Consider the following 20,704-nt stretch of genomic DNA (forward strand, 5'->3'; position numbering starts at 1 on the left):
TCTCTCGCTGGGACTTCAAAGGACAGAAAAAGTAACTCAGCTACAGTTCTTCATGCATAGTGTTCTGTTTCTTATTCCCTTCTCTACTTTACAACCTGACACCGTTTCACCCTTCTGTGCTGTGCATTGTAAAGAAGAGGCAGTGGGACTGATTACAAGGCAGGAACAATTTGTGTGCTGAGTATCTGACCACCTTTTTAAGAGATAGTACCCCAGAGAATGGAAGGCTGTCTTAAAACCTAGTGAGCTTCCTACACTCTCAGAAAAATAGGTACCATTTAAAGTACAAGGCCGTCACTGGGATGGTACCCTTAAGGAGACAAAAGTTTGTTTGTTTTTCTGTTTCCAGAGGAACAAAACAAATAAATGTACCTGTAAAGGTACACTATATGTCATTTTGGAATAATTAGGCACCCAGAAAGAGTTATACATTTTAACTAGAGATATAAAATGGTCCCCTTCAGGGTAACATCCCAGGGCATTGTAGGAGCATTCTGAACAATAGAACCCATCAAAGGTGTTTAAATGATGCCCAAACTGCTGTGTACACTTTTCAAGACTGAAAGAGTTTTATTATGGTTTAACAATTTGACACTTTGCAAAGTATTCGGTAACTGGGTAGTTGACCATGGTATTTATTTTAAGGGTTTTCACAATTTTTAATCACCTTTTATTATTTGTATTTTATTATTATTATTATTATTATTATTATTTTTTATTTTTTATTTTTTCATTTTAGTAGTCTTACGTGTGACAAATGGGAAGTAACGTGTATTAAATACTCTCTCGGATGGAGATTGAGTCCATTTGCCGATCGTATATCAAACTGAGAACATTGAAGCTTTTCATTTGAATCTGTTTAATACATGGGGATTAACACATTATAACTTTGATTTTAATAAGTATAGTTATTACAGCTAGCATTATTGCAAAATAGAATGCTTATTAGATCATTAGTTAATTTTCAAATAGTTAGAAATGGCATGAAATTTAATTCTGTGAAAGACAAATCTACACTCACTGAGAACTTTATTAGGAACACTGTGGTCCTACTGTTGTAGCCCATCCGCCTCAAGGTTCGACGTGTTGTATATTCTGAGATGATATTCTGCTCACTACAATTCTACAGAGTGGTTATCTGAGTTACCGTAAACTTTCTGTCACCTTTCTTGCCAGTCTGGCCATCCTCCGTTGACCTCTCTCATCAACAAGGCATTTTCAACTGCAGAACTGCCGCTCACTGGATGTTTTTTGTTTGTTTTTGGCACTATTCTGAGTAAATTCTAGAGACTGTTGTGCATGAAAATCCCAGGAGATCAGCAGTTACAGAAATACTCAGACCAGCCCGTCTGGCACCAACAATCATGCCACGGTCCAAATCACTGAGATCACATTTTTTCCCCATTCTGATGGTTGATGTGAACATTAACTAAAGCTCCTGACTCAGATCTGTATGATTTTATGCATTGCACTGCTGCCACATGATAGGCTGGTTAGATAATCGCACAGGTGTTCCTAATAAAGTGCTTAGTGAGTGAATATGGACGTGTTTGGACAAATGAATTTTTTAAATTATAATAATTATAAAATTATAAAAACTGTATGTACTGCCACACTGTGGGACAGTGTTGAAACTGCTTGACATGCCATGTCAACTACCCATTTACACTATGACAGTAGGCCTGTATGCAAAACACTAAGAGTCTGTTCCAAAAACTAGTGAGCTGCCGCCGGAAGTAGCACTTCAAGGCATCAAATGTTCGGGTTTGCGCTCCTGACGCAAAGGCTGTTCCAAAAGTTAGGTATCTTAATTATACTGCCTCCTAAGATATCTCGTTTTGACCAAATTCTAAGGTAGCATCATACGTATTCTTCCCCGGGTAGGCAGTCCCAGAATGCGCAGTGATGGGCTCATTGGAAAAACTAATATAATCCATTCAATACTGAAAATTATAGATTAAAAAAAAATATTTTGAAAGGAGACTGATTATTTTACCCAAAATGTGTGTGTGCTATGCGTATGTATGCTCATTAGTATTGAAATCAGTTGCGAGTCGAGTCTCCCATGTGCTGTGCTTGAGGAGTGCTATTTGAATGACGCGTGGAGTTGCCGCCTTTGTAGAGTGTTCCAAATCGCTCTCTTATGAGGCTCCATTTCAGTTAGGATGCTGCCATAGAATCAACTGCCTATGTAGACAGGAGACAGCGAGGCAGCTCACTAGGTTTTGGAACAGACACTATATGTATTTTATTTCAAAGTTTACTTTCATCTATCCCTTATTTAACCTTTTGAATTTTGTTTATTTTATTTATTTGTTTTCAAACTTAATTTGTTCTTGCCTTTTTAATCAATGCAGTTGATTCAGTACATTACTGATAGAATTGCATTCTTATCAATAATGTGTTGGTTATACTGACTTAACGAACCTTGTTCTCAATTTAGAATCTCCCATTAATCCAGTAACTCAGCACACACACAGAACGATCTGCGTGACCTCTATTGTTGCAGTACATCGGGTGCATTTTTACAGTGAGAGTGCAGTTTTGTGGAAGCAAAAAGCCCATACTTTCTCTCTCATTCATGTCTGTGTAGGATTCACACTGAATGTCTCTGATTAATGTATCTGATTTGTCCCTGCTGTTCTCTGTGGCTCTGGGGCCCCAGGTGTGTGATTCATATTGTTGCCAGGGCTGATGGAGGACAATGAGTTTAGGTTTCATGTCATCTGATACTGTTCCTAGTGTGCTCAGCAAGATACAGCTGACAAGGCTTTTATACTGCTCTCTTTCTCTCACTCTGTACTCTCACTATGCTCTCACTTTACAGTGCAGAAGCAGTGGAGGTGTTGTACTTCATTACAGTATGTGTGTGCGAGTGTGTGTGTGTGTGTGTGTGTGTGTGTGTGTGTGTGTGTGTGTGTGTTTGAAAGCACCTCTGTGCTAGTTTTCTGTTGCTATGTTCTTGCTGTTTTACAAGTGTGTGTGTGCTGCATAGTTTTCTTTCTAATGTAGGTCAGTAGATTGCTCCCTCCCTCCCTACTGTGTGTGTGTGTGTACATGTTTATGCTACATTGTGGGGACCAAATGTCCCCACAAGGATAGTAAAGCCTGAGATCACTTACCTTGTGGGGCCTAGCCAGCGGTCCCTATGAGGGAAATGGCTTATTAAACATACTAAACAATGTTTTTTTGAAAATGTAAAAATGCAAAAAGGTTTCTGAGGGGATGGGGGAGGGGTGGTGGGTGGTAGGTAATCCTAAGGGATAAGCAGGCAAGGCGGAGAGGACCCAACTGTGAAAGATTAGGACTTGGCTTTCCCCGGGATACCACAGAGACACACTGAGGCATGTTGTGAGTGGTGTGTGTAAGTGCAAGTGCAAAAAATACCAGCCATTGGCATCAGTGTCATTAATCCTGAATGGCTCCCTGCAGTATCAGACATTTGTTACAGAATGGTATAAGCTGCAGTCATTTGAGTTGAGAATATACTACATCCTCTCTCTCTTTTGTCTACTCCATCCATCTTCTGTAGCCACTTGTCCTCTGTAGGAGCCTATCCCAGGCCAAAGGCAGGGAAACACCCTGTGATGGAAACACCCTCTCTGTCACAGGGCTAACACACACAGACATACACACTCACACTCTCAGGCAATTTACATTTTCCAATTCACTTGACTTCCATGTTTTTTGGACTGTGGGGGGAAACCAGAGCACCCAGAGGAAACCCACGTGAACACAGGGAGAACACGCAAACTCCACACAGAAAGGCCATGGGTGAGCCAGGACTCAAACCGGGGACTTTCTTGCTATGAAGTAACAGTGCTACCCACTGAGCCACCCTCTTTTGCTCCACTGTCTCTGCAATACATTCTCTTTTAGTGGAAATGCTTTGATTAATGGGCAGGGTTGGGAGGGTTACTTTTGAAATGTATTCCACTACAGATTACAGAATACATGCTGTAATTTGTAACATATTCCATTAGAATGTAACGTATTCCATTACTCAAGGTCAGTAACGTATTCTAAATACTTTAGATTACTTCTTCAGTACTGGTAGATTTTTTCACTTGTTTTGACTAGTGCCCGACCGATATATCGGTCGGCCAATATTAGCCTTTCACCGATATATTGGTATCAGCATGTATTTTAACAATATGAGCCGATATGACAATTTTTTTCGTAACGTATAATGCAGAAAACAATGCTTTAAAATTGGTGTCATAGCATAGTTTCTCCAGCAGAGCGCAATCTGACTCCATTGTTTACAGAGCTGAACTGACAGTGGCTCTGCAGACAGGGCAGAGTTCAGCAGTGTCACCAAGGTAAGTTGTAGAGGTGGGGGAAAAAATCGTTTCAGCGATGCATCGCGATTCATACTCAAATGATTCTGAATCAATTCTCAAAAGAATCAGAATCGATTCTGAGTTCAGTTTAAATCACGGCAGAGCAGTGGCGCATGCCAAAGACAGATGTAGAAACAAAGACGTGACTTAAGTGCATACATTAAAGTCAAGTGCACAAACACGACTGTTTGCAGACCAGCTGTATCAAACACATGACCATTTGTGCCCAAATGAAACTACAATCCCGAAATTCTTTCACAAACCCACGCACATAGCAACGGGAGAGTTTATTTGTGATAAGAAGCCAACAAACAACATGAAAGAGGAGCTCGCACCTATTATTGCACCGATTTGCACACAGCGGGGGAAAACACAGAAGAAAATAATGACGAGGCAGCAGTTCGGGAGATGTTGGTGATGTTTTCATTTAAAAAAAGTGTTTGTTTTTTTTTTTGATGCCTTTCTCTACTCTTGCGTGCTCTCCATTTCATTGGCTTTTGCTATATTGCCGGTCAGTCCAGTCACTCGCTTGTCAGGACAGTGCGCACACCTGATGATAAAGTTTTGAAATATATCGTAGCTTTTGCGACAGGGTCGTGCGATCTACTCGCAGAGCAAACAGATGGAACAGTGCATATAAGAAGCTTGATAAATTTCTGAAGCAACAACTGCGCTATTTAAACTGCTTTACTATCACCTGTGCAGGTGAGGAGAGGAGAAGCTGACAGATGCACTCTCAACAGAATCAGCTTTATTGCCAAGTATGCTTACACATACAAGGAATTTGTCTTGGTGACAGGAGCTTCCAGTGTACAACAATACAAAAACAGCAGCAAGAAATAGATAATAATACAAAATAAAACAAATTATACTTACAGACACACACATACATACAGTGCATCCGGAAAGTATTCACAGCACTTCACTTTTTCCACATTTTGTTATGTTACAGCCTTATTCCATAATGGATTAAATTCATTATTTTCCTCAAAATCCTACAAACAATACCCTATAATGAATATGTGAAAGTTTGTTTGAAATCTTTGCAAATTTATTAAAAATAAAAAAATAAAAAAATCACATGTACATAAGTATTCATAGCCTTTGCCATGACACTCAAAATTGAGCTCAGGTGCATCCTGTTTCCACTGATCATCCTTGAGATGTTTCTACAACTTGATTGGAGTCCACCTGTGGTAAATTCAGTTGATTGGACATGATTTGGAAAGGCACACACCTGTCTATATAAGGTCCCACAGTTAACAGTGCATGTCAGAGCACAAACCAAGCCATGAAGTTCAAGGAATTGTCTGTAGACCTCCAAGACAGGATTGTATCGAGGCACAGATCTGGGGAAGGGTACAGAAAAATTTCTGCAGCATTGAAGGTCCCAATGAGCACAGTGGCCTCCATCATCTGTAAATGGAAGAAGTTTGGAACCACCAGGATTCTTCCTAGAGCTGGCCGCCTGGCCAAACTGTGCGATCAGGGGAGAAGGGCCTTAGACAGGGAGGTGACCAAGAACCCGATGGTCACTCTGACAGAGCTCCAGCGTATCTCTGTGGAGAGAGGAGAACCTTCCAGAAGAACAACCATCTCTGCACTCCCACCAATCAGGCCTGTATGGTAGAGTGGCCAGAGAGAAGCCACTCCTCAGTAAAAGGCACATGACAGCCCACCTGGAGTTTGCCAAAAGGCACCTGAAGGACTCTCAGACCATGAGAAACAAAATTCTCTGGTCTGATGAAACAAAGATTGAACTCTTTGGCCTGAATGGCAAGCGTCATGTCTGGAGGAAACCAGGCACCGCTCATCACCTGGCCAATACCATCCCTACAGTGAAGCATGGTGGTGGCAGCATCATGCTGTGGGGATGTTTTTCAGCGGCAGGAACTGGGAGACTAGTTAGGATCGAGGGAAAGATGAATGCAGCAATGTACAGAGACATCCTTGATGAAAACCTGCTCCAGAGCGCTCTGGACCTCAGACTGGGGTGAAGGTTCATCTTCCAAGAGGACAATGACCCTAAGCACACAGCCAAGATAACAAAGGAGTGGCTCCGGGACAACTCTGTGAATGTCCTTGAGTGGCCCAGCCAGAGCCCAGCCTTGAACCCTATTGAACATCTCTGGAGAGATCTGAAAATGGCTGTGCACCGACGCTCCCCATTCAACCTGATGGAGCTTGAGAGGTCCTGCAAAGAAGAATGGGAGAAACTGCCCAAAAATAGGTGTGCCAAGCTTGTAGCATCATACTCAAAAAGACTTGAGGCTGTAATTGGTGCCAAAGGTGCTTCAACAAAGTATTGAGCAAAGGCTGTGAATACTTATGTACATGTGATTTTTTTTTTCTTTGTTTTTTTCTTTTTTTATTATTAATACATTTGTAAAGATTTCAAACAAACTTCTTTCACGTTGTCATTATGGGGTATTGTTTGTAGAATTTTGAGGAAAATAATGGATTTAATCCATTTTGGAATAAGGCTGTAACATAACAAAATGTGGAAAAAGTGAAGTGCTGTGAATACTTTCCAGATGCACTGTACATACACACATACACATGGGTAGTGCAAATCTAATACAATCTGTTATGTACAGTGCAAATACAAATCTGTTATGTACAGTGCAAATGTGTTTTTTTGTTTTTTTTCTCAGAGGAATGATATGGCAGAAGAGGTTGAATGTGTTGGATAAATATAAGAAAGACTAAACTGTGTATTGCACATAGTTATTGCTCAATGGGGCAATTTAACTATTCATGAGATGGATAGCCTGAGGGGAAAAAACTGTTCTTTTGCCTGACGGTTCTGGTGCTCAGAGCTCTGAAGCGTCAGCCAGAAGGCAACAGTTCAAAAAGGTAGTGGGCAGGTTGAGTGGGGTCCAGAGTGATTTTTCCAGCCTTTTTTTTTTTCCTAGTTCTTGAAGGGGGGAAGGGGGCAACCAATAATCCTCTCAGCAGTCCTAACTGTCCTTTGTAGTCTTCTGATGTCTGATTTCATAGCTGAACCAAACCAGACAGTTATTGAAGTGCAGAGGACAGACTCGACTGCTGAGTAAAACTGTATCAGCAGCGCCTGTGGCAGGTTGAATTTCCTCAGCTGGCGAAGGAAGTACAACCTCTGCTGGGCCTTTTTCACAATGGAGTCAATGTGGGTCTCCCACTTCAGGTCCTGTGAGATGGTAGTGCCCAGGAACCTGAATGACTCCACTGCTGCCACAGTGCTGTTTAGAATGGTGAGGGGGGTCAGTGGTGGTGTGTTTCTCCTAAAGTCCACAGTGATCTCCACCGTTTTGAGCGTGTTCAGCTCAATGTTGTTTTGACTGCACCAAACAGCCAGCTGTTCAACCTCCCTTCTGTATGCAGACTCATCGTCATCTCAGATGAGGCTGATGACAGTGGTGTCGTCTGCAAACTTCAGGAGCTTGACAGAGGCGTCCTTGGCGATGCAGTCATTGGTGTAGAGGGAGAAGAGTAGTGGGGAGAGCACACATCCCTGGGGGGCACCAGTGCTGATTTTACAGGTGCTGGAAGTGAGTTTCCCCTGTCTCACAAGCTGCTGCCTGTCTGTCAGAAAGCTGGTAATCCACTGACAGATAGACATGGGAACAGAGAGTTGGTGTAATTTATTCTGGAGTATAGCTGGGATGATGGCGTTGAAAGCTGAACTGAAGTCCACAAAAAGGATACTTGCATATGTCCCTGGTCTGTCCAGATGTAGCAGAATATGATGCAATCCTGTGTTGACTGCATCATCCACAGACCTGTTTGCTCGATAAGCAAATTGAAGGGGATCTAGAAAGGGTCCAGTGATGTTCTTCAGGTGGGCCAACACCAGTCTCTCAAATGATTTCATGACCACAGACATCAGGGCGACAGGTCTGTAGTCATTAAGTCCTGTGATTTTTTTGGTTTCTTCGGGACAGGAATAACGATTGAGCATTTGAAGCAGCATGGGACTTCACACTGCTCCAGTGATCTGTTGAAGATCTGTGTGAAGATGGGGGCCAGCTGGTTAGCACAGGATTGAAGACACGCTGTTGAGACGACATCTGGGCCTTAAGACTTGCTTGTCTTTTGTTTCTGAAAGACATGGCTCACATCATCTTCACAGATCTTAAGTGCAGGTTGAGTAGCAGGAGGGGGGTTGCAGGAGGTGTTGGTGTTTGTGTGAAGTGAAGGTCAGAGTGGGTGTGGGGTGTGAGATCGGGCCTTACAAATCTGCAGTAGAACACATTCAGGTCGTCAGCCAGTTGTTGGTTCCCTACAGGGTTGGGGGTAGGAGTCCTGTAATTTGTGAGTTGTTTCATGCCACTCCACACTGATGCAGGGTCGTTAGCTGAAAACTGGTTTTTCAGCTTCTCAGAGTATCTTTTTTTAGCCACTCTGATTTCCCTGTTCAGTGTGTTCCTGGCCTGATTGTACAAGACTTTATCCCCACCCCTGTAAGCATCCTCTTTGGCCTGATGAAGCTGCCTGAGCTCTGCTGTAAACCACGGTTTGTCATTGTTGAACTTTAAATAAGTTCTAGTAGGAATGCACATATCCTCACAGAAACTGATATATGATGTAAAAATATCTGTGAGCTCGTCCAGGACTGTGGCTGCAGCCTTAAAAACGCTCCAATCCGTGCAATCGAAGCAGGCTTGAAGTTCCCGCTCTGCTTCATTGGTCCATCTCTTTACAGTCCTTACTACTGGCTTGGTTGATTTTAATTTCTGCCTGTAGGTTGGAAGAAGATGAACCAGACAGTGATCAGAGAGTCCCAAAGCTGCTCTAGGGACAGAGCGATATGCATCCTTTATTGTTGCGTGGCAGTGGGGGCGTGTTCAAGCGTCCGTCCGGAGAGAGAGAAAGTGGTAAGGACGCTTGCACCTGAGCTAGATTATGTGTAACACCTGTCTCTAATTCCAGTCAGCATGGGCATATAAGCAGCCACGCCACCAGCAGAGGACAGAGAGAATTTGGCACAAGGAAGGCCACGGTGCTCCTGAAGCTGTTATGTTCATTCTGTTGTATTTGTGAAGCTGATGTGTTTAAGTAACTATGTGCCTGTGAAGCTGATGAATTTGTGAAGTTGTAAAGCACTGAAGTGGCTGATTAAAATGTCTTACCTGAGCCTGAAAAACCCGCTTCCCTGTGTTATCCTTCCCTTCTGCTGTGAAGTTGTTACATTGTGTAATAATGATCCAGTATGTTCCTGTCTCTGGTGAGGTATGTGATGTGCTGTTTGTATTTGGGCAGTTCACATGTGAGATTTGCTTTGTTAAAATCCCCAAGAATAATAATATCTGAGTCCGAGTATTGTTGTTCCATGTCTGTGATTTGATCAGCCAGCTGTTGCAGCGCTGTGTTCAAACACGCATTTGGTGCGATATACACACTCACCAGAATAAACGAGGAAAACTCCCGCGGTGAGTAGAAAGGCTTACAGTTAATAAAGAGCTCTTCCAAATTAGGACAGCACATCCTCTTTAACGTTGTTACATCTGTACACCAATTTCATTGATATAAATGCATGTTCCACCACCTCTCGTTTTCCCCGTTAACTCCGCGATGTGATCCGCTCTGAACAGCTGGAAGCCCGGCAGATGTAACGCGCTGTCCAGAATGGGTTCACTCAGCCAGGTTTCTGTGAAGCACAAGGCAGCAGAGGTTGAAAAGTCCTTGTTTGTGTGGGTGAGGAGATGTAGTTTATCCGTTTTGTTAGGAAGAGAGCGGAGATTCGCTAAGTGAATACTCGGCAGCGCTGTTCAAAATCCGTGCCGACGGAGTTTAACGATACTATTAAATTAATTACAATGCCTAAACAAAAATAAATAAAATAATATAATCAGTTGAAGTAATAGTATTCAGTGTGTTTTGATGGAGAACCAATGTTTTTTTCTTTTTGCTTTTAAGAGATTTTTTTAATAAGGTTCTAAAGAAAGAAACTGAAAAACTGAGATACTCTTTTAAACTATAGAACCATTTATTTAATCTTGTGGATGTTCCATGTTTTGTTCACAGCTCATACTGAATGTAAAAGGCCAGTTTATGTAATGTGACTCATTCTCATTTTTTAAAACAGCTGTTAAATAAAAAGCTGAAAGGGAAAAAATAGAGAGTAAAAAATACATTTTGAAGAAACTGAAAAAAGAAAGAAATTGAAGGACAAGATGCATCGTGATGCATCGAGAATCGTTTTATAATTGAATCGTTACCCTTTGAATCGTAATTGAATCGTGAGGCCAGTGAAGATTCCCACCTCTATTGTTAACTAGTTTGTGAAATACATACTGGAAACTTAATAAACAATGACCCCATCATTTTCCCTTTTCAATATAACTAATATAACGTTAACCATGTCCCTGACAACCATGTCATTCATGTCTGTTTGCTGTTAGCCAGCTATAGTTTGTCAGTGCAGTCAGTAAAGTAGCAGATTGAAAGATAAACATCAGAGCATCTTTTTGCAGCTCAGCAGACAACGGTGCGGTGGTGGATTGTGTCTGTTGAGTGTTGATTTCATGCTATGCTGTTACCTAGTTGGTGAGACACAATGCTGGAAAGTAAAATAAACAACGTCCGTCTTTTACTCACCGTGACAACGAGCTTATAGCTAACTAACTAATAATGTAGATACTTTCATTGTTGTCAGCTGAGTGGAAGCTAATGTGTAAACATGTATTCACCAAACTGTTTTGTTAGGATTCACAGTTTGGTACCCCCTTCAACCAAACAATTCCAGTCATTGCATTTATAAAATGTAATATTTAAAAATCTGGTTTTCCAACGTTGAAAGTTTCCCCTGAACTTGTATAGCAGAATACAATGTAACACTGCTGCCGCTGTTTATCTCTTGACTTGGCAGTATTACTATAGTCAGCATTTGACTGATACTAAACAGTACTACTTATGTTTATTTAGCTATTTATTGTATTTGTATTTATTCTTTATTTAAATGGTCAGCAATTGACTGATACTGAACATACAGTACTGATGTTTATTAAGCTATTTATTGTATTTTTATTTATTCTTTATTTTCTCAGTGTTCATTTCTAGAATTTGTTGACAATGTATAATAATAATAATGTCAAATATGCTTTGATAAAAATATTTGTTTAAGAAAGCAGCCTTCTGAGTACCTTTGCATAGTCATATCGGTGCAAAATCGGTGCAAAATCCACATAGAAAAAGTCTGTTTTCATTCCAGCTCAAAAATTAAATATATCGGCCACCATATCGGTAATCGTTGAATTTTCCCTCTCTAAAATCGGTATCGGTCTCAAAAATCCCATATCGGACGGTTTCTAGTTTTGACTATAAAAACTCTGCCAGTACAGTAAGACAAAATACACATGTTAAAAATACATTCTCTGAAAAACCTAAATGTCTTATGCAGTGTTGTTTCTAAAACAAGATTAATCAAATTGATCTTGTTTTAAGAATTTTTAGATATTTTTCAGGAAAACAATACAATAATTATCAAGAATATGATTTTTGCCCTAATATCAAAGGTCTTACTAAAAAAAAAAAAGAAAGTATGATCCAACGTGAATTTTCTTGATTAAAAAATATGATCGTGCCTGGTAACATGTGCATGTAAGATGGCTAGAAATAGCATTTTAGCTTGGCGTGAAGCTGACAATTTACACAAGGTTTATTTCTATTTCTTCTGCTCCAAACTTACTTCAAACTTACTTCTCTGTCTGCTCGTATGAATGTAACACATCATAAGAAAGTGTTTCACCGCTGTTCAAATGCACTTTGGATCGCATCATTTATATGTATAAATGTTTTCCATCTGAAAGGACTAAATATTAAATGAAACAAATGACAATAAAATGCAAAATAATCTCTTTAGTAATCAAAATACTTTTTGAATATAACTGTATTCTAATTACCAATGATTTACATTGTAACTGTAGTGGAATACAGTTACTTATATTTGGAATGGAATAATAGCTTGCTACTTATTGAAAACTGTGCAGTATACTACCTGCTATTTTTGTAAAATAGTAAGGGAAACAATAGGCATTATTCCAATATAAACATTTCAAACAGAAGTATGCCATATGCAGTAGCTATTGCATGACTTTATCATGATTAATTCAACAAGTGGTGTCCAGTTATCATTTCTTAAAAGAAATATTTTATTTTAAATTTCAGTCAAATTTTGTGTAAGGATTTCTTAGGCGGTCGTATCAAATAATGAGTTCTTCCATCACACTGGAAATGGAAGGTCAAGTCAAGCGCATTACATTGTGGGATACAGTATTCCACACAGTGTTCTGTGCTCTGTTGTATATGGCACATTATGGCAAATGTAGTAGGTCATCTGGAGATGCAGTGCATACTGCACACTGTTTACAGTTAGCACAGACACCCTGGTTAAAAACCCTGGGTTTAATATTATTGTATGGTGTCAATTAAAGCTTTTATTGGAAGTGAATATTCAAGGACAGAGACCAGCTCAAACCTTTATAATTTCATTCAGAGTAAGTTATAACACCATCTGAATAATATTGTCATCCACCATGCATGATTACTTAAATAATGAATTAAAACTAACCTTTAGAATTTCTTTCAGACTAAGTAATAACACCATCTGAGTAATATTGTCGTCCACCAGGCATGATTACTTAAATAATTAATTAAAATGATTATTATAATAGTGTTATTCATGTGCTTGTTTGCCCCTGTCTGATGCGAATTGCACTGAAAGGGGGGGTTGCAGAGAGAGATGAAAAGATACATGAGCCAGAGGGAAGAGTGTATTGGATGGGGAGACAAAATGTAAAAAAAAGGGCAGAGAACACAGATTAAGAGAGTGCCAAGAATAAACACCCTGCTCAATGTCAATAGTCCGTTAGTCAAATAATGTTCAGCTGTTGTGCTGTTGTGTCTGTTCGAAGTGATGACCTTTGTCAGTCTAAACATAACCTTTAAACACACACTGTACAACTATCAATATAGCGATAAATCTCTCATTACCTCTAATATGAAACAATCTCTGAATATGTGAATCTCGACAGGCTTGCGTCACTCACAAAAAAGGTACTGTGGTGGTACCATGGTACAGTAATGGTATCAGATGGTAATACCATGGTTCTTTTATATACAGTATACCATGGGACTGAATGATTACTGTATTCATATACCATGTTATTTACCTGGTACTTCAGGGTATTATAAAGAATAACATGGTATTACTGTGGTCCGTGTCCAAAACACCATGGTATATGTCCTAAAACATGATATCATTATGGTACATTTGCAAAACACCATGGTACCATTTGCAAAAAAACATGGCATTACCTTGTTCCCATGTTCAAAAGAATGTGATATTATTATTGTACATGTGCAAAACACCATGGTACCATGTCCAAAATCTATGGTATTACCATGTTATCATGTAAAAAAAGAACATATTATTATGGTACATCGGAAAAATACCTTGGTGGTATTGCCATGGTACCGTGTCCAAAAAAACCTGGTATTGCCATGGTACCATGTCTAAAACACCATGAATTACCATGGTCCATGTTCAAACCTCTATAGTAGTACCATGGTACCATCTCCAAAAAACATGGTACTCTGTCCAAAAAGCATGCTATTATTATGGTATACATCCAAAACACTATGATATTACCATGGTACCATGTCCAAAAAACAAACAAACAAACATATTATTATGGTACCATGTCCAAAACTCCAATTCTATGAGGCTTTGCACATATTCCATGGTAATACTATCTCCAAAAAGCCATGGTATTACCACGATCCATGTTAAAAACACCATTGTATAACTGTAGTACCATGTCCAAAACAATTAACACCAAAGAAAGCTGTTACACGCTATCTTAAAGCATGGGTTTCCTGTACAGTTAAGTCCGCCTGCTCTTTTATAACACTGCAACATTTGTTAAATAATCAGCGTCCTGTTTATAATGAAAAACCACTCTCCTGTCCTATTAGTGCTGGACAACATACACAGCTGAATGGGTCCAATCAATAGAGCTCAGGGAGGAATGTCAAACAAGCCATAACACTACACAACATCACTGTTTGATCATGTGTTTCCACATACACTCTGGAGTAGGAGGGACCCAAAAAAGAGACTGCTACCTTCTACTGGATAAATATTAAAGTGAGCAAAATCCGTTTCTTGCTCTGTGAGTGATATGATTAAGTGTGATCTTTAAGGTTTTTGTTACATATACATTACTGTGCATGAGCCTCATATGCAAACAGGAGTGTATGTACGAAGGTGTATGTGTGTTACTAGCCTCTGAGTGCAGAGTTTCGGTTTATTATTAATGATGCGCACACTGTGTATTCTAGCTTTCCCAGCTGGGGGGCCACTTACACACTCCATACTCCAAAAATAGAAAACTGTTGATTTAAAGTTGTTGATTAAGTATAGAAACAATACATTTTAAGATTATTGCAAAATATTCATAAATATACAAATTATATAAGTAGTTTGAGAGTGTAGGAGGAGCTGTTTTTGCAAGCCACATTATACATGCAGAAGACATGACAGGAAACGCACACTTACACCTAACCTCATATGTATAGAGATATTTTAAAAAGCTTCGAATGCACTGAAACAGCCAACGTAAAAGGTTATGGGACTTCTTTCCTCAGTGCCTTCATTGCAACCAGGAATAACCTTAATGATGACATGAATGTCTGTACATGTGTTTTCCAGGTTCTTCTTGCTGTCCTGGAGGCTCGCTTTCAGAGGGAAATGATTCCGCATGAATTGCATGGACCGCTCTCCCACAGCAGGCGTGACTTCCGTTGCTTACGACTGAAATCTGTGTCCGTCCAACCCTAGGCACAGGACACATCCCCTTCCACCACCACTCTCCTCTCAATACCCTGACCCCAGTCTGACCGTGAGTCTGTCAGTGGGAGGGCACACTCTGTTAGCAAGACAAACAGAGACAAAGAGAGAGGAAAATAGCAAAAGAGATAAAGGGAGAAGAAACATCCAGAAAGAGTGGTACAGGATACAGAGACACAATGAAGTCGAACCAGGAGCGGAGCAATGAATGCCTGCCCCCGAAAAAGCGTGAGATCCCAGCAAGCACTCTGCCCTCAGAAGAGAGGCCCATGGTTATGGCGCCTGCCACTGAAAGCCAGCGTGCAGGGAACCTGACCTGGCTTGCCAGTGTGGCAAGTGGGCATGAAAGAGGGCGGCAACACACCAGCACCTCCGCAGAATCTGATGGGCCTCAATACAAACCGCTGTCTGCCCCATTTGAGAGTGCAACTCCATCATCCATGCACTCAACCAGAGCTCCAACTGCAGTGACCACCCTACCTGCAGTGTACACCTCACCCCTCTCTCAGCCCGCTGGCACCATCCAGTACACATCCTTGTCCCCCAATGTACACTTCATCAGCTCTCCATACCCTGCACCATACGCTGGCTACATATCTCAGCTAGTACCCCCTTCTACTGCATCCACCACACAGCGTGAGGCTTATGCCAGTTCCTCCAGTTCCCCAGCATCTAAAATTGACCAGCACTATCAGTTGGGCCGTCCACCAGGCCTGGTCACATCGAACAGCACCTCTTTGCCCCACTCCACCCAGTACGTCCAAATCGCCAGTTCTCCTCTAAGCACATCGCCTCGGACTGCACAATCACCCCATGCTCACTTGCCCCTGCACTTACCCCCTCACCACACGCTGCCCATCAGTGGCGCCTCGCAGGTCCTAGTTCAGTACCCAGATGGACTTTTCCCCAAGAGGGAGGAGACCAGGCCCAGGGAGGTTTTGAATGGAGAGCTGGAGAAGGACAGGCGCTTTGGTCCACCTCCAGTGTCTAGTGCAGGTAAACAAGGTAGCACTGCCAAAGGGGCCTCCTCCTCTCAGCAGTACCATATCCACCAGCAGCAGAGCCCACATCACTATGAGGCTCGGCATGTGGTTCTCCCTGGCGAATATACACAGGACTGCACGGCCATGCGGTCCTCATTGGTGCTGTTACCCAACAGTCATAGCTCCAGTGGTGTTGATCCTAGAGGTACACCAGACAAGCTGCCTCCCCCAACTTCCCACACTGAAAAAGGAGGGATTTGTGCAGGCAAACCTATGTCCCGCACTACCTCCACCTCTGCATCCCATCCTTTTCCTCCTCCACCTGTGGACAATCTAAAGGGGACAGTTACCACATTGTCACCCCATGCAGTCATCCAGACTATGCACAACACCACAGAGTCTCTCTCATTAGGCCTCCCCTCTGCCAACTTCTACACCACCCAAACACCCATCATTGGTTACATTGCTGACACAGGTCACCAGCAAACTCTCAGCTACCACACCAGCCTACCCCAACACCTGGTCATCCCTGGTACTCAGTCTGTCATTATCCCAGTGACTGGAACAGAAGCTACTGCTACATCGGCCACACCACCCTTGCCTGGGGCACTGCCCCATGCATTTGTCACCTCAACGGCCCCCAAAGTGGAAAATTTTGAGACTCCTGCCCCATACTCTGTGGTTCAAGCCCAGCTGCACCTGCCTATGATTCCAGCCCCTGCCGGCCTGCTGACAACTCCACCTCTACCCTCTGCCCCCTCGTTACCCCCTTACTTCACCAAGGGCTCCATCATCCAGCTTGCAGATGGGGAGCTGAAACGGGTGGAGGACCTGAAGACAGAGGATTTTATTCAGAGCGCTGAGATTAGCAATGAGCTGAAGATTGACTCCAGCACTGTTGAGCGCATTGACAGCAATCATGCATCTAACTTTGCCATTATACAGTTTGCTGTGGGAGAACATCATTCACAGGTGGGATAACTTATTTTGTATTACTGTTGCAAAACTTTGGAACAGTTTTGGGATCTCTTTCAGTAAGATCTGCACAGATATCACTCGATGTTTCTCACCACACTTAGTACAAGGACTGCAATTATTGTCCCACTACCTAAAGTATATACATATTTATTTGTAGTTTTTAGTAGTCATATACCTGTGCATTTTAATGCATTATTTACATTAAAAAACTTACCACATTATCTTGAGAGTTGATAGTGAAAATATCTAGTTTGTAATGTTTGTACCACTAGCAGCACCACACAGAATTGCAAAAATAATTATTTCCAAACTGGTGTCCCAAGAAACTGGTTTCACCCTCTTCCATTGGTCGGTCAAACAGGTTGTCCAGCTCCAACCTTGAGATGTGTTAACACATTTAAGAATGTGAAATGTCAGAATAATTGTAGAGAGAATGATTTATTTCAGCTTTTATTTCTTTCATCAAATTCTCAGTCGGTCAGAAGTTTACATACACTTTGTTAGTATTTAGTAGCATTGCCTTTAAATTGTTTAACTTGGGTCAAACGTTTTGGGTAGCCTTCCACAAGCTTCTCACAATAAGTTGCTGGAATTTTGGCCCATTCCTCCAGACAGAACTGGTGTAGTCAAGTTTGTAGGCCTCCTTGCTCGCACATGCTTTTTCAGTTCTGCTCACAAATTTTCTATCGGACTGAGGTCAGGGCTTTGTGTGATGGCCACTCCAATTCCTTGACTTTGTTGTCCTTAAGCCATTTTGCCACAACTTTGGAGGTATGCTTGGGGTCATTGTCCATTTGAAAGACCCATTTGCGACTAAGCTTTAACTCTGCTGATGTCTTGAGATGGTGCTTCAATATATCCATATCATTTTCCTTCCACATGATGCCATCTGTTTTTTGAAGTGCACCAGTCCCTCCTGTAGCAAAGCACCCCCACAACATGATGCTGTCACCCCATGCTTCATGAATGGAATGATGTTCTTCGGCTTGCAAGCCTTACCCTTTTTCCTCCAGATAACGATAGTCATTATGGCCAACAGTTCAATTTTTGTTTCATCAGATCTTTGTCCCCATGTGCACTTGCAAACTGTAGTCTGTCTTTTTTATGGCGATTTTGGAGCATTGGCTTCTTCCTTACTGTGCAGCCTTTCAAGTTATGTCATTATAGGACTTGTTTTACTGTGGATATAGATACTTGTCTACCTGTTTCCTCCAGCACCTTCACAAGGTCCTTTGCTGTTGTTCTGGGATTGATTTGCACTTTTCACTCCAAACTACGTTCATCTCTAGGAGACAGAATGCCTCTCCTTCCTGAGCAGTATGATGACTGCGTGGACCCATGGAGTTTATACTTGCATACTATTGTTTGTACAGATGAATGTGGTACCTTCAAGCATTTGGAAATTGCTCCCAAGGATGAACCAGTCTTGTGGAGGTCCACAATTGTTTTTCTGAGGTCTTGTCTGATTTCTTTTGATTTTCCCATGATGTCAAGCAAAGAGTTTGAAGGTAGGCCTTAAAATACATCCACAGGTACACCTCCAATTCAGTTCACCTCCTATCAGAAGCTAATTGGCTGATTGTTTAAAGGCTTGACATAATTTTTTGGAATTTTCCAAGCTGCTTAAAGGCACGGTTAACTTAGTGTATGTAAACTTCTGACCCACTGGAATTGTGATATATTCAATTAAAAGTGAAACAATCTGTCTGTAAACAATTGGTGGAAAAATCACTTGTGTCATGCACAAAGTAGATATCATAAACAACTTGCCAAAACTATAATTTGCTAATATTAAATCTGTGGAGTGGTTAAAAAATGAGTGGTTAAATGAGTGCACATTAAAATGAGAAATGAAATGTATTTTCACATCCAAAAATAAAATGTACGCTTCAACTTTGAAGTCAATTTGATATTATGCAGATAAATTGAAAGATAAATCTAGATGGCAAATTAATTTCATACATGACAATGTTCATTGGCAGATATCCGTTACACCTTTGACACATTTTACAAATGCCTTAAGTCTTTCTTACTTTATTACTTTCATACATCTTTATCATCTCGCTTTGATTAACCATATGGTAATCATGAAGTATATACTGTATTCTCAAATGCCTCAAGTCTTCCTTACTTTGTTAAAACTTTCTTACATCTTTATCATCTCTCATTTATTAACCATATGGTAATCATGAAGTATATATTCTCATATGCCTTACTAAGGCAGTCTAACTAGATGTGGGGTAAATTGGCAGCTGAAATCATCTCCCTGTTCCATAATGCCTCCCATGGCTGTCCCCATGGCATCTTTGTTTAGTTAGTGTGGGATTCACTGGCAGAATTGAGTCATTTCTTATTTATTTTTTTCCTTCTGCTGTACTGTGAGTGGACTGGATGAAAAATCTGTTTCATTTGTCTGGGAGTTGAGATGGAGCCACCCACTCAAAAGCATCACCAGAGTCTGTCAGTTTGAGAGGAGCTGATTAACAGATGCTATTTACAAATACATTCATTCATATCATCGTGCATTTGTGCAAAGGGGGGGACAAGCAGGGGCCTGGCAGAGCAACATCATGTCTATATCTTGGTTGTGATACGATAATATTGCAATGCAATGTTTAATGTATTGTGATTTCATTTATTTTGCAATGTTTTACACACTCATTTTTCAATCATCTTTATAAGATGTCTGTTCTTTGTACAAGTGCAAAACTTCCTGCATTACTTCACCATAGAGCCACAGAAGTAGCGTAGAGAATAAGTGTGTCAGTGTAAGTAAAATGTGTGTTTATTATGTACGAAAACCCTTGCAGCCTAGATGTACAGAGGATCTGTCCAAACATCATTACAAATACAACAAGTGATAGACTTATACTCTTAGCTTGTTCTGAGTTTGGATTTTGGTCAAATAGAAAAGATTGAGTCTTCATTGACCAAATGCAGCAGGATATTTGTCTTCTCACTCACTTGCTCTTAAGAGTTCTTTATTCTCTTTTTCCTCAAAAATATTTCTGTAAAAAAAAACTTAACAAAACATATTGATTCTTGCTGTAAGAAAATACACTCACTGAGCACTTTATTAGGAACACCTTCACACCTACTTATTTATGTGATTATCTAATCAGCAGTGCAATGCATAAAATCATGCAGATATGGGTCAAGAGCTTCAGTTAATATTCAAATCAACCATCAGAATGGGGAAAAACTGTGATCTCTGTGATTTCGACCGTGGCATGATTGTTGGTGCCAGATGGGCTGGTGTGAGTATTTCTGTAACTGCTGATCTCTTGGGATTTTCATGCACAACAGTCTGTAGAATTTACTCAGAATGTTGCCAAAAATAAAATAAAAACACCCATTGAGCAGCATGAAACACCTCGTTGATGAGAGCTGACAGAAGGATACATTAACTCAGTAACCCCACTGTACAATTGTAGTGAGCAGAATAGCATCTCAGAATGCACAATATGTCGAACCTTGAGGCGGATGGGCTTCAACAGCAGAAGACCACGTCGGGTACTTTATTAGGACCATAGTGTTCCTAGTAAAGTGGTCAGTGAGTGTAATATGTA

The 20,704-nt window shown here is 40.9% G+C and overlaps 1 protein-coding gene across 4 annotated transcripts in view; it reads left to right on the forward strand.

Moving 5' to 3' along the window:
* Positions 1–20,704, forward strand: part of LOC127425738 (ataxin-1-like) — a 391,578-nt gene that overhangs the window by 133,184 nt on the left and 237,690 nt on the right. For all 4 annotated transcript variants that reach the window (XR_007894662.1, XM_051671997.1, XM_051671996.1 and 1 more), the window contains one exon: positions 15,037–17,129. Coding sequence is in view for 3 of the 4 variants with exons in the window: in XM_051671997.1 (XP_051527957.1) it covers positions 15,354–17,129 (1,776 nt within the window). In the remaining variant the exon portion in view is untranslated. The remainder of the gene's footprint in view (positions 1–15,036; positions 17,130–20,704) is intronic.

This window comes from Myxocyprinus asiaticus, chromosome 34 (genome assembly GCF_019703515.2).
Source record: "Myxocyprinus asiaticus isolate MX2 ecotype Aquarium Trade chromosome 34, UBuf_Myxa_2, whole genome shotgun sequence".
Classification (NCBI taxonomy): Eukaryota; Metazoa; Chordata; class Actinopteri; order Cypriniformes; family Catostomidae; genus Myxocyprinus; species Myxocyprinus asiaticus.